Raw genomic sequence first — 18,661 nt, 5'->3', positions numbered from 1 at the left:
GAAACTTCCTGGACCCTCGCCAGTAGCAAAACACACAAGACGCCTGGCTAATTTCTAACACTGCAGATCAGTGGCCTGTGATGCACCTTGGGGCCTCAAATTTCAGCAGCGCCCTGTGTGAAGCCAAAATTTTGTGCCCCTCCCTGCCTCTCCTGGTATGCCCCACAGATGAACTTACAGTCTTCAAATAAAAACATCCTGAAGGTCCCAGGCCACAGAGAGGTTAGGCTGGCCTCAACTAGAGCCAGGGCTTTTTTGGCCGCGGCTCCAACCTGGTGGAACGCTCTGTCACAAGAGACTAGGGCCCTGCGGGACTTGACATCTTTCCGCAGGGCCTGCAAGACAGAGCTGTTCCACCAGGCCTTTGGTCAGGGCGCAGCCTGACTCCCTCCTCTGGCAATCTTTACAGAACTTAAGCTTATGGTTGCCATCAATTTGATTTTAATTAATTTTTATAATGAAATGTTTTTAGAATGTTGCACTGTTTTATTGTTGTTAGCTGCCCTGAGCCTGGCTTCGGCTGGGGAGGGTGGGATATAAATAAAATTTATTATTATTATATTATATTATTCCATTCTACATAATAGTTGCAGCATCCCAGAGGCTTCACACCCAGTGCGACCTAACCGGTCACACTCCCCTAAAGCGGCCTCTGCTGTGGCCTTCCTGACATTGTTCCCACCAGTCCCAGCCAGCAGCATCAATAGCTAAGGGTGACAGAAATTCAAGTCAAGCAACATCTGGAGGGACACAAGTTCCCCATGGCTGCATTAAATGCAACTCTGGGTCTCTCTCCCCCCTCGGCAAATTTCAGTAAGGCTCCTATGGGGGGGTAGCAATTCATGCTGGTAACTGGGCAGGACCCCTAAGTGTCAAATGGGGCATGAGATTTATCCTTCACACACTTGGAACAGCCCTTGGATGGGGCAGGGGAGACTTTCACTGGCAACCATGAATATTCCTGCGTTTGTAGGTTACAAGCTGTTTTCTTAACACGCTTATTAAAAGATGCCTGCCCCACATTCACTTTTTCAGGTATCATAATTTCGAGCAGTGCCTTCAAAACACATCAAAATTTGTTTCATGTGAGTAGTCCACACAGTGGCGTAGCGTGGGGGGTGCAGGGGGGCCGGCCGCACCGGGTGCAACATCTGGGGGTTAGGGTTAGGGGGCGCAAATCCACGGGTTAGGGGGCGCAAATCCATGGGTTAGGGGGCGCAAATTACTTGCCTTGCCCCGGGTGCTGACAACCCACGCTACACCACTGAATCCACAACATCCAGGCTCCTACAGGAGTCTGAGATGGAGACATCTTGCCTTCAATCTGGCCTCAAAGCCAACAATCCAATTCAGTGTCAGACAAACTACAGGTGGGACAGAAAGGGCCAAATTCTAATCCAGCCTCGGTACAGTATAGAGCTGCTTACATGAACAGCAGCCAAGAATATCTTAAATCTTGCATGGTTCTTTAAATGCTTTTTAAAGGAAAAGAAGATCTCACCTTGAGTGCACATGCAATCCTCTAGAAAAGACTGATTTACACTTAATGGTTTTTTTAAAAAAACAGATGGCAAAGTATAGCATAGAATACCAGCCAGCATTCCAGCAAAACAGCAAGTCAAGCTCCCTTTCCGACAGAACCCGGAGCTGAATCACTCTTGGCTCAGAAGAAGAGGAGGACTGACAGTAGCAACCGAGAACATCTGACCAAAACGGGACAAGCCACCGATGCAACAGAAATGAGGATTCCCAGGGAATCTCGCTCAAACTAGCAGAATCCTATTTACCAACAGCATCAGTTTACAAATTTTGCTGCCTGAAAGGTGTTTTTCGGTCCCCCATTGCTTGGCTGAAAATCCGTGTAATGAAAACTAACATAGCTGTGAGCGCCTCCTGGAGGCGTTTCAAATAACCCACAATCTTTCAACCAGAATACTGATTTGGAAGGATTCCGAGACCCGTTTAAGGATTCAACCGCACAGCAAAACATCGAGAGATGTATTTTCTATGAAACTAATGCTAGGGGGTCTAAGCAAGTTCCTATCGCGTTTTCTTATAGCCCCATCCTTGGACGGGATCGAATCCTGCGCTGTTCCAATGCAAAGGTTGGCTTTGCGCGTGGCTCAACTTGAGGATTCGCTTGCCGCGAATGCCCGACCCCGCTGGAAGTTGCAAACGCTCAATTCGGCAAAGCTCGCTTGGATCTGGAAGGTGGAACTACCCAAACCGTCGGTTCCCTCTCTTCCCACCCGCAGCCGGGCAAGACTGAGCAAGTAATGGAGGAAAGTGCGCAAAGTTGGGAAACCCAGACCTTTGGCTAATGAAGCTTTTAAGCGGTGTGTCGGGTGCGGGGGGTTGTTTTTGTTTGGTGTGTCTTTTTGTGCTTTTATATTGTGAACCGCCCTGTGATCCTCGTGTGGCGGGAGGTGTGGGAAGTTAATAAATAGTAATAGCTGTAATAATGATAATAATATTACCTGTGCCGGTGCAGCCATAGCCAGAAAGCAGCCGCTCACCGCCAGGAGTCCCCAGGAGCCTGGCATCCTGCGCGCCACCGGAGAGCAAAGTTGGAGACGCTTCCGGGCTCCGAGGAAAAGTCACGTCGAATAAAAGGAAAGCGCCGAGGAAACCTGATGGCTAAGATGGAGAACCCCAGAGGCAAGTTGCTAGTCCCTCCCAAGGCCGATCCCACGAGTAGGTCTGGGCTTCTTCTGCAGGGAAGAATCGGCGCAGCAAAGAAACGAGACCCTCCGGCTGCGGCTGCGGCGACTTCGGGTCCTTCCAGTCTTTCTCCTCCAGTCGAAAGAAAATGCTGCTGCTGCTGCTGCCCAAAGCCTAGCCAAGGGAGACGCACAGGTGCGTTCAAGATGCTGCCCCCAGAGGCGCGCAAGTGCGCTGAGCGCCAGCAACGCGCGTCCGGCAAGCAGGAGGCGGCTGCGGATGCGCGCGTCGCCTCTCCGGCTTTCTCCTTTCCTAGACGGGAGGCGGGAAATCCGGGTTTAGGATTCCCCCGCGGCGGGTTTTCCTTTGCTAGCAATTAGCCAGCCTCCCGGGATAAGAAAGGCGACCCTGTCCGGGATCGGTAAAGCCCTGGCCGAGGAGTGCCGAGTAAACGTAGAAGTCAAGGGATACGACCTAAGAGGATGGTAGGGATAAAATGGGCAGCGCGCACCATGGAGAGGCGCGTAAAGACGCAGGCTCCCCTGCAAGGAGCCCGCTGGATATCGGGCAAGGCTGCCTCTCCACCATCCCTTTGGGGGGGTACTATGGGGTCGTGGGTCTCTGCGAAGGCGGGCAAAGCTGGAGTGGAGGGTGGGCGGCACAGGAGCAAAACAAGTGCAAAATGACTCCGCACTGGGGCAGGGGAAAACCAGAGCTCTGTGTGTGTGTGTGTGTGTGTGTGTGTGTGTGAGAGAGAGAGAGAGAGAGAGAGAGAGAGAGAGAGAGAGAGAGGGAGATTTTGTTTTATGGCAGTGCCGGATTTACCTATAAGCTAAACAAGCTGTAGCTTAGGGCCCCACTCTCCTGGGGGGCCCCCAAAAAAATAAAGGGGGGAAAACTGGATGTACATTTCCAAAATATAAGATAAAATAAATATTACTTTGATAAAATACATATTTTGTTATGTGCAAATGGCTTTAGATACCTATCAGGTCCATAAATTACCATATAGCATATATTCAACACAAAAAACAGCGACAATTTGTTGTTGACAGCTGGACATATGAAGGTCCCATTACCTTCAGTTGCTTAGGGCCTCATCAAACCTAAATCTGGCCCTGGTTATGGGGTCAGAAGTGGTTAACTGACCAGGAAAGAGATCTTGGAGGCTTCCTAGATGGCTCAGTTTAAACATGTGGCACCTGTGAAAAGGGTAAATTACATATTAATGTAATTTACAGCCAACTTGCTTCTCCAGCATTCATCCTGATGGGCTTGCACAGAGCTTACGTGGTGGTTAGCCTAGGTCCAGTCCTTGCTTAACTGGTTCATATGACACTGAGCATTCAGCCGGATTTGGTTGTGAGGTGTTTACACTTCTTCCTGCTACCCATCACATGCTTTTCAATGCATTTCTTCATTACCTTCCAAACCACAAAAAGTTCAGGAATTTTATTTTTTTATGTTGGGCTTTCAGCACTAGGTCGATAGAACGCTTTGATCCACTTCAAAAGTGCAAACCTTGCCGTATACGCTTGAATCCCTCTTGCAAAATAGTTTACAATCTGGAGTCACCCTAGGAACGGTATTGCCGCACCTCCTGAAGGTATGGCAGAGTTTTAACAGGTGCATAGAATGGCAACCAAAATGGAACAAGTCTTAGTTTGGTGGCATACAAAAGATGAACAAGTTAAATCTGTAATGAAACACTGGGTGAGAGAGATCTGTGGCATAATATTCAATTTTCAGATTGGGAAAAGTTATGGAAAACTGACTTAAAATTCATGGCTTGTTATACACTGAAAGAAAATTATATGGGAATGATGTACCAGTGGTATTTGACCCCTAGCAAAAAGGGACGCGGGTGGCGCTGTGGTCTAAACCACTGAGCCTTGGGCTTGCCAATCAAAAGGTTGGCAGTTCGAATCCCCGCAATGGGGTGAACTCCCTTTGCTCAGTCCCAGGTCCTACCAACTTAGCAGTTCAAAAGCATGCCAAAAAGTGCAAGTAGATTAATAGGTACCGCTCCGGCAGGAAGGTAAACAGCGTTTCCGCACACTGCTCTGGTGTCGGTGTTCTGTTGCACCAGAAGCGGCTTTGTCATGTTGGCCACATGACCCGGAAAAACTGTCTGTGGAGTGGACAAACACCGGCTCTCTGGGCCTGTAAAGCGAGATGAGCGCTGCAACCCCAGAGTCGTTCGCGATTGGACTTAACTGTAAGGGGTCCCTTTTAAGCTACCAAAAATGTATAAGAGAAGTACAAATACTTGCTGGAAATATAAAGAGAAAGGAGGTGCCCGGGAGGACTCCCCTGAGTGAGTTCCTGAGGGCCCTGCTCCTGCCACTTACCATCTGGCCTGGGGCGGGGCCTGAAGACTCACAAGGACTGCTTGCTGATTGCTGCCGCTGCCCAGGAGGACTCCCCTGAGTGAGTGCCTGAGGGCCCTGCTCCTTCCTGCCACTTACCATCTGGCCCAGGGCGGGGCCTGAAGCCTCACAAGGACTGCTTGCTGCTTGCCGCCTGCTGCCCGGGAGGACTCCCCTGAGTGAGGGCCTGAGGGCCCTGCCACTTACCATCTGGCCTGGGGCGGGGCCTGAAGCCTCACAAGGACTGCTTGCCGCCTGCTGCCCGGGAGGACTCCCCTGAGTGAGTGCCTGAGGGCCCTGCTCCTGCCACTTACCATCTGGCCTGGGGCGGGGCCTGAAGCCTCACAAGGACTGCTTGCCGCCTGCTGCCCGGGAGGACTCCCCTGAGTGAGGGCCTGAGGGCCCTGCTCCTGCCACTTACCATCTGGCCTGGGGCGGGGCCTGAAGCCTCACAAGGACTGCTTCCTGCTTGCCGCCTGCTGCCCGGGAGGACTCCCCTGAGTGAGGGCCTGAGGGCCCTGCTCCTGCCACTTACCATCTGGCCTGGGGCGGGGCCTGAAGCCTCATAAGGACTGCGTGCTGCTTGCTGCCTGCTGCCCAGGAGGACTCCCCTGAGTGAGTGCCTGAGGGCCCTGCTCCTTCCTGCCACTTACCATCTGGCCCAGGGCGGGGCCTGAAGCCTCACAAGGACTGCTTGCTGCCTGCTGCCTGCTGCCCGGGAGGACTCCCCTGAGTGAGTGCCTGAGGGCCCTGCTCCTGCCACTTACCATCTGGCCTGGGGCGGGGCCTGAAGCCTCATAAGGACTGTGCGCTGCTTGCTGCCTGCTGCCCAGGAGGACTCCCCTGAGTGCCTGAGGGCCCTGCTCCTGCCACTTACCATCTGGCCTGGGGCGGGGCCTGAAGCCTCACAAGGACTGCGTGCTGCTTGCTGCCTGCTGCCCAGGAGGACTCTCCTGTGTGAGTGTCTGGGGGCCCTGCTCCTTCCTGCCACTTACCACCTGGCCCGGGGCGGGGCCTGACGAGCCTCACTAGGACAGTTGCTGTTACTGCCGGAGGGGCACAGAGTGTTTTTAAAATGTTTTTGAAAATTTCTTTTGGATTTTTTGTATGTGGGGGGTGGGGTGGGATGGATGTTTGGTTGGGCTTGGGGAATTTTTTTGATTTTGATGTTTTTTGTAATTTTTACAGTTTTTTGTTTGTATTGTTCTATTGGTTTGGTTTGTTTGTTTGTTTATTTAAGGTGTTATTTTATTCTTAAGGGGAGGGGTCAGGGCTGCCGGGGAGTGGGCCCCAGCCCACAAAATGGCTGGGGCATGTTCCATGGCGGGGGGGGGATGCACTGGGACAACCGATCTCAGTGATCACGGGTAGGAGGAGGAGTTACGCTAAGACCAGACCATGTCATTACAGAGGGGCAGGTTTAGTCGTTGTCTGAGGACTATCCCTGCCTCCGGGTCTGGTCCTGACCAGACGGATACTAGAATCAGCAAGGGATACCCACATGACCTGAAGGTGCTGCTGTGCAATGCCAGGTCAATGATTCATAAGACCACTGCCATCCATGACTTGATCATAGTTGGAGGACTTGACCTGGCATGTGTAACAGAGACTTGGTTGGATGAAGCAGATGGGCCTGTCCTTGCCGCTGCTTGTCCACCAGGTTTCTCTTACGCACAGCAACCCAGGTCATGTGGGCGGGGAGGGGAAGTCATTAGTTTGCACCAGGCGTCCTATTGGGAAGACCCAGTTTTCCGAGTGCATGTTCTGGAAGTTGGGCAATAGGGGCAGTACAGGATTCCTTTTGGTGTACCGACCTCCCCGCTGCACCAAGGATTCCCTGCCCGAGCTGCTTCAGGTCATTGTGGATGTTCTCCTGGAGACACCTAGCTTGGTCGTCCTAGGGGATTTTAACATCCATGCCGACACGACCTTACAAGGGGCCGCTCGGGACTTCGTGGAAAGCATGGCCTCCATGGGGCTGTCCCTGAATAAGTCTGGCCCAACTCATAGCCGCGGACATGCCTTAGACTTGGTGTTTACCTCTACGGATGTTGGTGATCTGACACTAACTAAAAGTGAAACAAAAGAAGTGCCATGGTCAGATCACTTCCTGGTGCAACTGGACTTCTCTGCGACCCATCCCCTCTGCAGGGAGGTGGGACCAATTCGGATGGTCCGCCCCCGCCACTTAATGGATCCAAATGGTTTGCAGAGAGTGGTAGGGGATGCTTTATCCCATGTTGATGGCCTTTCAGCTGATTCCCTGGTGGCCCGCTGGAACGTGGAGTTAACCAGGGCTATTGACTGTTTGGCTCCGAAGCGCCCTCTCCGATTGCATGGAGCCCGGACAGCCCCGTGGTTTTCCACAGATCCGAGGGCAATGAAACAATCGTTGAGACGGCTAGAGCGCTGGTGGCGGATAACTCATTCCGAATCTGACCGGACACAGGTTAGAGCTCAACATCGAGCCTACCAAGTGGCGATAGTGACGGCGAAGAAGAATTTCTTCACCGCCTCTATTGCATCTGCAGAAAACAGCAGCAGGAGACTTTTTCAGGTGGTTCACCATTTAGCGGAACCACCTGCTACATTGGGGCCCAGTACGGGCCACATGTTCTCCTGCAATGATTTTGCAAAGTTTTTTGCAGATAAAATCGCTCAGATTCGGGAAGAAGTAGACTCCACCGTGGGAGCAGGGCCGGGGCGGGAGAGTGCTAGAGTCCTGTCTAGTCAAGTTGTGTGGGATCAATTCCAATCTGTTACCTCCGAGGATGTGGACAGGCTGCTTGGACGAGTGAAACCAACCACCTGTCTCCTGGATCCTTGCCCATCCTGGCTTATAAAAGCTAGCCGGGAAGGACTGGGCGATGGGCTTCGTGCGGTGGTGAATGCTTCCCTCCGTGAGGGAGCCTTCCCAGATCCGCTGAAAGAAGCGGTTATTAAACCGCTTCTTAAAAAACCATCTTTAGATGCGGCCACGATGGCCAACTATCGCCCAGTCTCAAATCTTCCATTCTTGGGCAAGGTGATTGAGCGAGTGGTTGCTGAACAACTCCAGGCACGCCTGGAAGAAGCGGACCATTTGGATCCCTTCCAGTTGGGATTCAGGCCTCATCATGGGACTGAAACTGCCTTGGTCGCACTGGTTGATGATCTCTGGCGGGCTAGGGACAAAGGTGAGAGCTGTTTCCTAGTTCTGCTGGATCTCTCAGCGGCGTTTGATACCATCGACCATAACATCCTTCTGGACTGTCTTGAGGGGCTGGGAGCTGGGGCCACTATCATACAGTGGTTCCGCTCCTTCCTCCTGGGCCGTGTTCAGAAAGTGGTGGGGGGGGATGAGTGTTCAGACCCCTGGGCTCTCACTTGTGGGGTGCCTCAGGGTTCTGTCCTCTTCCCCATGCTTTTCAACATTTACATGCAGCCGCTGGGAGAGATCATCAGGAGGTTTGGGCTGGGTGTTCATCAGTATGCGGATGATACCCAGCTCTACCTCTCTTTCAAATCAGAACCAGTGAAGGCGGTGAAGGTCCTGTGTGAGTGTCTGGAGGCGGTTGGAGGATGGATGACGGCTAACAGATTGAGGTTGAATCCTGACAAGACAGAAGTACTGTTTTGGGGGGACAGGAGGCGGGCAGGTGTGGAGGATTCCCTGGTCCTGAATGGGGTAACTGTGCCCCTGAAGGACCAGGTGTGCAGCCTGGGAGTCATTTTGGACTCACAGCTGTCCATGAAGGCACAGGTCAAATCTGTGTCCAGGGCAGCTGTTTACCAGCTCCATCTGGTACGTAGGCTGAGACCCTATCTGCCTGTGGACTGTCTCGCCAGAGTGGTGCATGCTCTGGTTATCTCCTGCTTGGACTACTGCAATGCACTCTACGTGGGACTACCTTTGAAGGTGACTCGGAAACTACAACTAATCCAGAATACGGCAGCCAGACTGGTGACTGGGGGCGGCCGCCGAGACCATATAACACCGGTCTTGAAAGACCTACATTGGCTCCCAGTACGTTTCCGAGCACAATTCAAAGTGTTGGTGCTGACCTTTAAAGCCCTAAACGGCCTCGGTCCAGTATACCTGAAGGAGCGTCTCCACCCCCGTTCTGCCCAGACGCTGAGGTCCAGCGCCAAGGGCCTTTTGGTGGTTCCCTCATTGCGAGAAGCAAAGCTACAGGGAACCAGGCAGAGGGCCTTCTCGGTAGTGGCGCCCGCCCTGTGGAACACCCTTCCAGCAGATGTCAAAGCGATAAACAACTACCTGACATTCAGAAGACATCTTAAGGCAGCCCTGTTCAGGGAAGTTTTTAACGTGTGATATTTTACTGTATATTTTGGGTTTCTATGGAAGCCGCCCAGAGTGGCTGGGGAGGCCCAGCCAGATGGGCGGGGTATAAATAAATTATTATTATTATTATTATTATTATTATTATTATTATTATTATTATATCATATGTGGTGGTCATGTAAGGTAATAAAAGCATTCTGGGAAATGAACTGACAATAATGTTTAAAACAACACCAGAAGGTTTATTATTAGGATTTATAGGTACCGATATACCAAAGGAACAGAAAAGACTTATGTACGTGTCAACAGCCGCATGGATGCTATTAGCCCAAAGATGGAAAGAAGACAAAGTCCCTGTCAGAGAGGAATGGCAAATTAAGCTGTTGGGAGCCCGCCAAAATGGCAAAACTCAGGAAACCAAGACAACAAAAACTTTAAGAATGGGAAAAATTTAAAATTGACCTACGAGACCACTGCAAGCACATAAAAGCATTAGCAGGATTTTAATAACACTTGTAACGTAACCAACACTGTGGTTAATATGAAGAGATACAATACATGGATTGTGAAATAATATGCAGATGAAGATGTTGACACTTGGACTCATGGAGGGAAGGACCAGGAAGTTGGGGGATTCAGAGAAATCTCAATATAAGGTTATATATTTGGTATTGTTATAAATTTTTGTTTGTAAAAAAATAATAAAAATATTTCCAAAAAAAGAGAGAACTTCTTAGTTTGGGGGAAAAGCAGGGAAGGGCATCATAAAGTCTTAAATTATGTATGGTCTGGAAAAAGGAGAGCTGATAAGTTTTTCTCCCTCATAATATCCCCTGGAGTATTCCAATAAAGATGAATTTTTGGGAGATTCAGGACAGGAAGTGCAGTACATCTCCACACAACACACTTAAGATGAAATTTGTGACCACAAAGATGTAGCGATGGCTGCCATATTACTTCAAAAGGAGATTAGACAAATCCATGGAGAATAAGACTCTCAATGGCTTCTAGGCATGATGGTTATCACAGAGGGAGACCATGGGCCCCTGAATACCTGCTGCCAGGAAGTACAAGCAGGGAGAGTGATATTGCCTAGCTCCCAATTTCCTAGAGGCATCTTGTGGGCCACAGTGGGAAACAAGAATGCCAGGCTAGATAAGCCTTTCACCTGATCCTGCAAGGCTCTTTATCTTCTCCTACCTCAAGGTAAAATTATATCCCTGCTTCAACTGCAAGCCAACCTCTTACGATGGAAAGATCATTATAGAGTCACCTAATTAGTGGCATACATTCCAACAGAAGGTTGACTCCTTATTAATGCAAAAGATGAATGTTTAATGCAAAAGTCTCTGCAAACTTCAAAGGTGTCTGTGACTTGAATTTCCAGAGGGGGGTCATGCAAAGTTTCCTAGGCTCTGATTTTGACTTTGGAGTGAAAATGGTATATGAGATCAAGCGACATCAGAGGCTTTAGAATACATATATCTGCACATTTTGCTACCGGAAACCTTCCTAATTCAAGTGAAAATAAAGGTCACCCTCAAGCATATTGCTAGGGACGCGGGTGGCGCTGTGAGTTAAACCACAGAGCCTAGGACTTGCCTATCAGAAGGTCAGCGTTCGAATCCCCATTGCTCCCGTTGCTTGGTCCCTGCTCCTGCCCACTTAGCAGTTCAAAAGCACATCAAAGTGCAAGTAGATAAATAGGTACCACTCCAGCGGGAAGGTAAATGGCGTTTCCGTGCGCTGCTGTGGTTCGCCAGAAGCGGCTTAGTCATGCTGGCCACATGACCCGGATGCTGTACGCCGGCTCCCTCGGCCAGTAAAGCAAGATGAGTGCCGCAACCCCAGAGTCGATCACGACTGGACCTAATTGTCCAACATCTGGAGAGTCAAAGGTTCCCCACAATTGTTTCAAAATCCACATTTAGGAACCCTAGAGCAGTTGTCTGTAAAGAAAACTCCCACTGGCTTTTTGTTCCCAATGTTGATGCTATACACACACACACACACACACACACACACACACACACGATTTTTCATTACAGTCACTAAGACTTAAGATACGTTAAGGGCAGAATGGAAAAGTTGAGATTTTGTAATATACAGTGGTACCTCCGGCTATGAACGGGATCCGTTCCAGATGCCCAACCGTATCCTGAAATCTTTGCTTGTTCTGTGCATGCATGCATGCGGTGCTGTAGAGCGCTTCCGTGCATGCGCGCAGAGCACTTTTGCGCATGGGGCAAACCCACTTCTGCGCATTTGCAACCCAAACGTCCACTGTAATGGTTAGGGTTTTTAGTGCACACCAAAGAAAAGTAAATTAGAAAGAATCTGCTTATATATTCAATATGCTAGTTTGCAGACATGTGAATGGCTCCAAGTATCAAACGTCCAGCATCAAAGTACAGCTTTTTTCTGGAAATCATGGCTCAGAACTACCTGGCACTTCGACATTTGCACATTGGTGAAGAGCATGCAGCTATGGCAACATCGAATGTCAAGTCCTAAAGCTCAGTGGTGGCTTCTGTCCAGAAGATGAGGTGGTGGCATAAACAATCCATACAGATGCATGAACATTTACATTTAAAAAAATGCATATAGACATTTCCAAAATATGTTTACACATTTGAACACAGAAATGAAAGAAAACAGTATAAAATATAATGGTTGACGTAGTGCCTTTGCACACATCTGCAGTGGAGTTCTTCAAACATCCCTTGCTTTGTTCACCGGAGTCCATCTTAAGGCAGAGAGTGAATTGTTAGTAGGTTCAAGAGCGTTTGGTATGGCAAATACATCGTTGGGACGTTCCATCGACTGTGGGCATCCTTCAGCAAAAGTTTGATGAGCAAATAAAAGAGCTCAGACAGATGAAATGGTGAATTTTGAAAGTGGACCAGAGAAGGATGAAATGGGAAGTGGAATTAAAGAGGACACAGAGACTTCGGAGAAAAATTGGGACAAAGGATTGCCAGAACAAGAGCATGAAATGGCAGCGCTGGTGGCAACAGATTGTGAAATTCAAATGTCCTTTGCTTTTGTCATAGATACTAGAGAAAAATAGATTTGATGTCTGTATACTAGTGCCTAACATAGGATTCACCCACCTGGTGGCCTCTCCAGATGTTTTGGAATACAATTACCACCAGACTGGAGAAGGTTGGCTTAATGCATCATTTCATTAGTTAAAATTAACTTTGTGTCAGGAAAGCCCTTAAGGCTAGATTCTTAGAAAGATTTTGACGTGTGGTTTTATTACAGCTGCCATCATTGTCTGCTTCATAGAGGCTGTCAAGCGGAAATACATTTTGATGTTTTAAAGCATTCTGTAAATACTTTTCTCAGAAGTAACTGACTCATATTTTAATATGTCTGTACGGTATCAGTCAGCACCCACACAAATTACAAGTGTACATTTTTTAAAATGAATATCATCTTCTGGTTATTGCAGTGGCACCTCCGGTTGTGAACAGGATCCATTCCAAAGTCCGGCCGCATCCCGAGGAATTTGCAACCAGAGGACCGCTTCTGCGCATGCGCATGGTGTGGTTTAGCACTTCTGCGCATCCGCGCACGGTGAAACCCGGAAAAATACTTGGCATCCTGAAGTTTATGTATCTAGAGGGATATGTAAGCGGAGGTACAACTGTACAAGCAACTCAGGTTCTTGCGGACTATATGGAATTGGCTGAGATGACTGGCAGAATCCGGGACCAAGGAGAAGAGTCGGTGGAAGAAGATTGGAAAAAAATTAAAGTATATCTGCAAAAATATTGTAAAATTAAGGACTGTTAGAAAGATGTTGGAAAAAGAAAATTAGGTGGTTTTGGTAGAAATGATATAAAGGATTAAGTAAAAATGTGTTGATGAAATTGATGAAAGAAAGGACGTTAATTATAAATATATTAAATTAAATTATTTAAATGGAAATAAGGTTGGAAGGATTTGCTGAAAAAACGATTTGAACTAGAATACAAAATTGGGAGGTATGAGGAGGTCAAGGAAATAAGTAAAGGAAGAAAGTTATGTAAAGGTTTAATCTGTTCTTTTTCTTTTTTAAGTGAATGTATTTTTATTTTTTCTCTGTTGTATTTTTTTTTTTTTTGCATTTTGTATTTTTTTTTCTTTTTTCTTTTTGTAACTCTTAAATTCTGAATAAATATTATATATATATAAAAAAAAGCAACTCAGGTTCTTGCACCCCAGGAGTTAAGCCAAACCCCATCTGTCCGAAGTAGATTGTCACACGGAGACAGTAATGAAATAAAAGCAGAAAGGTACAGTAGGTACTCTTTATTTCCTGTCTATGTACAATTTAGTAAATGAAAGAGCCAACATAATTAGTTTAGCATGACAATATCATAAAAATACATCCATAACCAACGTAGGGTACAAATATATACATTATGATACATTAAATAAGTGCTTTCAATATAGTTTACAGCTAGTGTGCGGTATTTAAAGAGATTGATTCTACTCCTTCCCCATTTTGTGGCATCTTAACACAAATGCAACATTCCCCCTGGGCCTCAACTGTTCATACACAGTACAATGCCATTTCCTGCACATTCCAGAGAAGCATGGCCTGCCATTTACAGACAATAACAGACAATAACATAAAAAGGCCAAAAAACCTCAAACAAAATCAAATGACCCATTCTTATTTTCCCCAACAAAACAACAGTTAACAGAACACGTCTGCTCAGTAAGTTGTAGACAGTTATTTACTGTTACGGAGTCATATGTGGGATCCACATGGCAAGATTAAAACGAACCTATTGCACCGTCCAAAACTTGAACACTGTACAACATAAATGCTTCTAGAAAATACTGCTGTGCTAGCACCTGATTTTTACCCCCCCCCCCAAAAAAAAAACAGGCCAGGAATTTCATAATAACCCGTCAAGTTTCAGGTGCTTGGCACTAAAGGTTTCAGGCCTGTTCCCGTTGGGACAGGTAGGCTGTCCTTCAAAACCTCCTTGCGGCAATAGAAGTTAAATGCGTAACAGGAAATATTTAACAACACTCTACATATAGGAAATGCGGATGGTCAGTACTGGGGAACGTGAAATGGAAAGGCCAGTTTAGAAAAGAAAAGCTAAGCTAACCTAGCCAAACTCCGCTGCTTTGTATTTAGTATGTTCCTATGATGATGCAAAACCCCAGCCCACCACTTCTTAGCAAAAGTTACAAAAAGAGGCCGTCAAGTTTCAGCTGCTTGTCTATCCTCAGCCAGCAATGATTGTGCTAGTGACCAACCTTCGTCCTAGAGAGATATTCATTACAGACTCTGTGTGCAAGTGTCTGCTTATTTGTACAACAGAGTGAACAATGCTATAGGTCAGGGATCACGTTTTCAATGCTGTATGCTAAAAAACAAACCAAAGTACACTGGGAAGAAAAGATGAGCTGGACCTCTTGCCTTGGCGTGTTACGTTTCTCCCTACAGGGCTTTGTTTTTTTAACATGGACACGCTGTGAAGTTAGACTGCCACCAGCTCATCTTCAGTCTGAGGTGATACTATTTCAGGATTCCACCATCACTTTCTGTTGTGTGTGCAGACCAGGCCTCTGAATCAATCTCTCTCACACTATGCATTTTAACAAATCCATTGAATGCTCCCAAGTCTTGCCCACAAAAGCTCTATCCGAAGGCAGCATCCGAACAACCAGCAGTATGTTACTTGTCAGGATAAGACCACGGAAATGCTCCAGGAACCCTGCTCTTCTCTCTCAGTTGCCCTAGTTGTAACCAGCACACATTTTTAGACATGGGAAGAGCTGGTGAAAATACTTTTCATTGGTGAAGTCAATGCGATTGGTGAAGTCAATGCATGCCATATCCCTGCCTTTGCAATCAAAGGAAGCTTGCCTTCCTCTTCCTGCCCTCAAAGGACTTGCCATCTGATTCTTCAGCACAACCACTAAGCTAATAGCAACGCACACCTGACTTGGTCAGCATTAAGCAGAGGTCTGCTTCTTAGGCTGGAACGAGACATCATTTGGCCACATTTCTGCTCTATTCACATGTGAAGTAGAACCTTCTCTACATGAAATGGAGCATGCAGAGGGTGGGAGATGACAAAGCCAGGCCTTTCCAACTCAACTCAACTTGCAGCCCTCCAACAGTTCAAATAGTTTTCTACCAGCCCAGCTCTTAGAGCAAAGGCATACCACAGCCATCCTGAGCTTCTCATACGAACAGGATCAAAATATGAATGAAATAAACTGTCCTGCAACACGCAGCCCGGCCCATAACAGATATAGTTGTAGCATATAAACCTGCCAGTTACCAAAACTATTTTGGAAGCAGCTCCCCCCTCCCAGGAAGGTGACTTTGTTCTTGAAAACTCAAGCAGCAAGTCAACCCCGACTTTAACATTTATTCTGGCTTGGTGTTAATACTGCTAATTAAACTAGAGACTCGGATGGATGACAGCATCTTTCTTAATTAAGGAATGTTTTCAAAGCACTCAAAGCTGAAGGTCAGTAGAGAAATAGGGAATGTAAAAGCGGCCGAAGCTCAGCTACAATTCTCATTTATTGAAACTGGTTATCAGGTTTCATATATAAGGTCTTACAACTGCAGACTTGAACAAAGCAAAATAATACAATGGCTGGAAATCAAATTAAGAGTTGGACTGTTCCTCCAAGGTGTACACTGGGGGGAAAAGAAAACCCACACAATTCCCCAATCTGATGCCCTCCAAAGTTTTGGAGTACAACCCCCTGAATATTGGCCATGCCAGCTGGGTTCTGATGGGTGCTGGTAGTGCAGAACATCTGGGGCAGACTAGTTTGGGGAAGGCTGTAACAGGCCAGCATACACCCCAGATATGACAGCTCTGTGCTTTCATTGTCAACCTAAGCCAGAACTAAACTCCTAACTGATGTACAGAGGTCAACGTTCTCACCCTATACGCCTGCCTGGCTTAATGGATGTGCTTTTAAGATGGCTTCTTGGCTTTCAACAGAGAACTCTGCCCACTTTACATGATACAGGGGGTCACATATATTGAGGGGGGGCGGGTTTACAGGGAGGTAGCGCAGCAGTGCTGCTTATTATGGCCATAGACTTTTCACTCATAATGGTTTGTAGCCAAAGGGTTGGGAAACCCGGAGGATGCTGGGACAACAACTCCCAATGTGGCTGAGCACTGGCCATGCCAGCTGGAGCGGATGGGGTCAAAGGGGAACAATATCTGGAGGGCCAAAATCCTCTCCATCCTTGGTTTGGGGAATCCTGCTGCAGGGAGAAGAGGGACTATAAAGGTAAACTAATCTCAGCCATTGCGTACAATCTGTGCTCAAACCAATATTCCAGACAACTATTAAGGTTCGGGGACAATGTCCGCCGTGCCTCCTTAACTACAACACACCCTTATTTTTACTGGCCATTATTATGTAAAAAATAAAGTAAATGCTTCCTATTTACAAAAAAAAACTAATCGTAAGTGCTTATTCTCAGGTAGTAAAAACACCCCAATCTCCACATACCTACAGCTGACTCACACCATCTAAGTTCAGCTGTTTGTTCAGAGCACCTAGTGTCAAAGGAATGATTGTTTAATCAGCCAGGTCTGTTTACACAACCTGTGTGTGTCCAGTAGAGAGACCCATTATGTTCTACAAAATGGTGCTGAAATGAAAAACCAAACCAAACCAGGGAGAAGGACACTACAGGCTTGATTCTTTAAGGCAGCCATTTAAAGGGGGGAGGGGGAGTACTAACGAAAAACAACAAAGTGCAACTCATGGATGGGGGAGAAGGTCTTTTCAATACACAAATGCAGTAGCTAGTCAAGGACCTTCTTCTGGAGAAAATTTGTTTCGCTAGTGTATTTCATTTGAAAAGAGGGCAGCTCTATTTACCGCTGTACACTAAAATCCAAGCTGCCATTACTGAAGTTGCCCTTCAGTAAAATATTTGACTGCCTGGAAGTTTGACACCATTAAAAGAAAAGCAAGGCTTCAGATGATGGGAGTGGAATGCTGGTAAAATCCTCTAATACTGCTCATGGAAACCTGCAAAACAACATCAGTGCATAACAGAGAGAACGCTTAACAGAAAATCAAACCTTATGACAGCATTTGTAAGAGATGTACAGAACTCCTCATGATTGCGATGCTTTTAAAAGAGACTGTAATATTCTCACTGCAACAAGCTGCAACAGTCTGATTTGGGGACAACATGCCCAATGTTATTTCCTATTAAGACACTTTATTCTGTGGTGCAAGAGCCTTCCGTGTAAGACGTCATCACGAACTCCAGTGGGATTTACCGTAATCTGTGGAAGGCTCATCCTGGCCGATCTATTTGATGGGATCGCCTGTGTCTTTCCAAAGATAAGAGTCCCGCTCAGATTCTGAAGACTCTCCTCCAGCCTCTTCCGTTAACATTCCAGCACCTAAAGTGCAGACTTGCTTCTTTTGATACGCCAGTTTCTGCAGGCAGTGGCTGAAGATCTTTTAGCTGCTACTGAAGACACTGAGTTGGGGGCTGGATGTGTGAAAGGACAGCCTTCGCTCGAGTTCTTTACTAATTAATCAGAAGGCGGCGTCCCATCCCATCCCCCGAGGAGGTGCCTTACCTTAGCAGTTCAGGCCCAGCCCTGTCCAGTGATCTGGCACCATCAAAAAATACTTGTCCATTGCTTCACAAAACCTCGTCCGGTACAGTTCTGGAGATACTACCGTTGGCATCTTACCTAATTTACGCAGAGAAAAAAACTGTCTTAGAAATTAACTTTAGGAATAACTAATCTGTCGTATACGTCACAAGTTACGGGTTGCATCCCAGTGGAGAATTGCAGAAGATTCTTCCCCCTCCCCCCACCACCTAAATCTGTTCTGGGTTTTCCCTCAGGAGCTGATGAGGGGATGGAGAGAGGGGAAATCGTATTGCGCTAGTGCAAAATGTTCAGTACCGCCCAGTCTTGAGATTCTCTTTGACAAGGGGCCTGCAAAACGCAAGACCTCATGTTACAAGGACTGTAAAATCCACATCGGCAGGGCAAAAATCCCAGAGGATTATTCCCTCTCTGCTCCCCACCCCATTTAGAGAATGTATAAGCACATATTTTGTGGTAAACCTGACAACTGGAACCATATTTATTCTTAGGCTGCAGGCAACAGCCATGCCTAAGAAATATCTTCTGCGCTTTACATAATTGCCATCTCTATCAAACAGAGCTAAGTATCAAACCATTTTTAGCAGCATGACATTTCGAAGCACTGTGCTTCTGCTCAAAGGTTATGATGTCACATTGACGGGACGGGACTTCCAAGGAAGTATTTAGGACCAGCCAAGGAAAGAATTCTAATAAGCAAATTTATTCCT

At 47.2% G+C, this 18,661-nt stretch overlaps 2 protein-coding genes and 1 long non-coding RNA gene across 8 annotated transcripts in view; 1 reads left to right on the top strand and 2 right to left on the bottom strand.

The window, feature by feature from the left end:
- The window catches only part of PTH2R (parathyroid hormone 2 receptor), a 34,757-nt gene extending 31,537 nt beyond the window's left edge, over window positions 1–3,220 (bottom strand). The window contains exon 1 of the mRNA XM_081850390.1: window positions 2,478–3,220. Coding sequence (XP_081706516.1) covers window positions 2,478–2,543 — 66 coding nt within the window. The 5' untranslated portion in view covers window positions 2,544–3,220. The remainder of the gene's footprint in view (window positions 1–2,477) is intronic.
- LOC309336013 lies at window positions 2,830–14,183 on the top strand. Its single transcript, XR_014153859.1, has 3 exons — window positions 2,830–2,856; window positions 12,773–12,984; window positions 13,513–14,183. It is a non-coding gene; the product is annotated as an uncharacterized lncRNA (long non-coding RNA).
- Window positions 13,600–18,661, bottom strand: part of PIKFYVE (phosphoinositide kinase, FYVE-type zinc finger containing) — a 94,148-nt gene continuing 89,086 nt past the window's right edge. For 5 of the 6 annotated variants that reach the window (XM_081851300.1, XM_081851303.1, XM_081851305.1 and 2 more), the window contains one exon: window positions 13,600–18,029. In XM_081851300.1, the coding sequence (XP_081707426.1) occupies window positions 17,914–18,029 (116 nt within the window). In that variant the 3' untranslated portion in view covers window positions 13,600–17,913. The remainder of the gene's footprint in view (window positions 18,030–18,661) is intronic. The other variant, XM_081851302.1, reaches the window with a different exon arrangement.

This window comes from Podarcis erhardii (assembly GCF_964252035.2).
Source record: "Podarcis erhardii genome assembly, chromosome: 1".
Taxonomy (NCBI): Eukaryota; Metazoa; Chordata; class Lepidosauria; order Squamata; family Lacertidae; genus Podarcis; species Podarcis erhardii.
The sequence above is the reverse complement of the archived record's forward strand: the minus strand, read 5'-3'. Positions and strand labels throughout refer to the sequence as shown.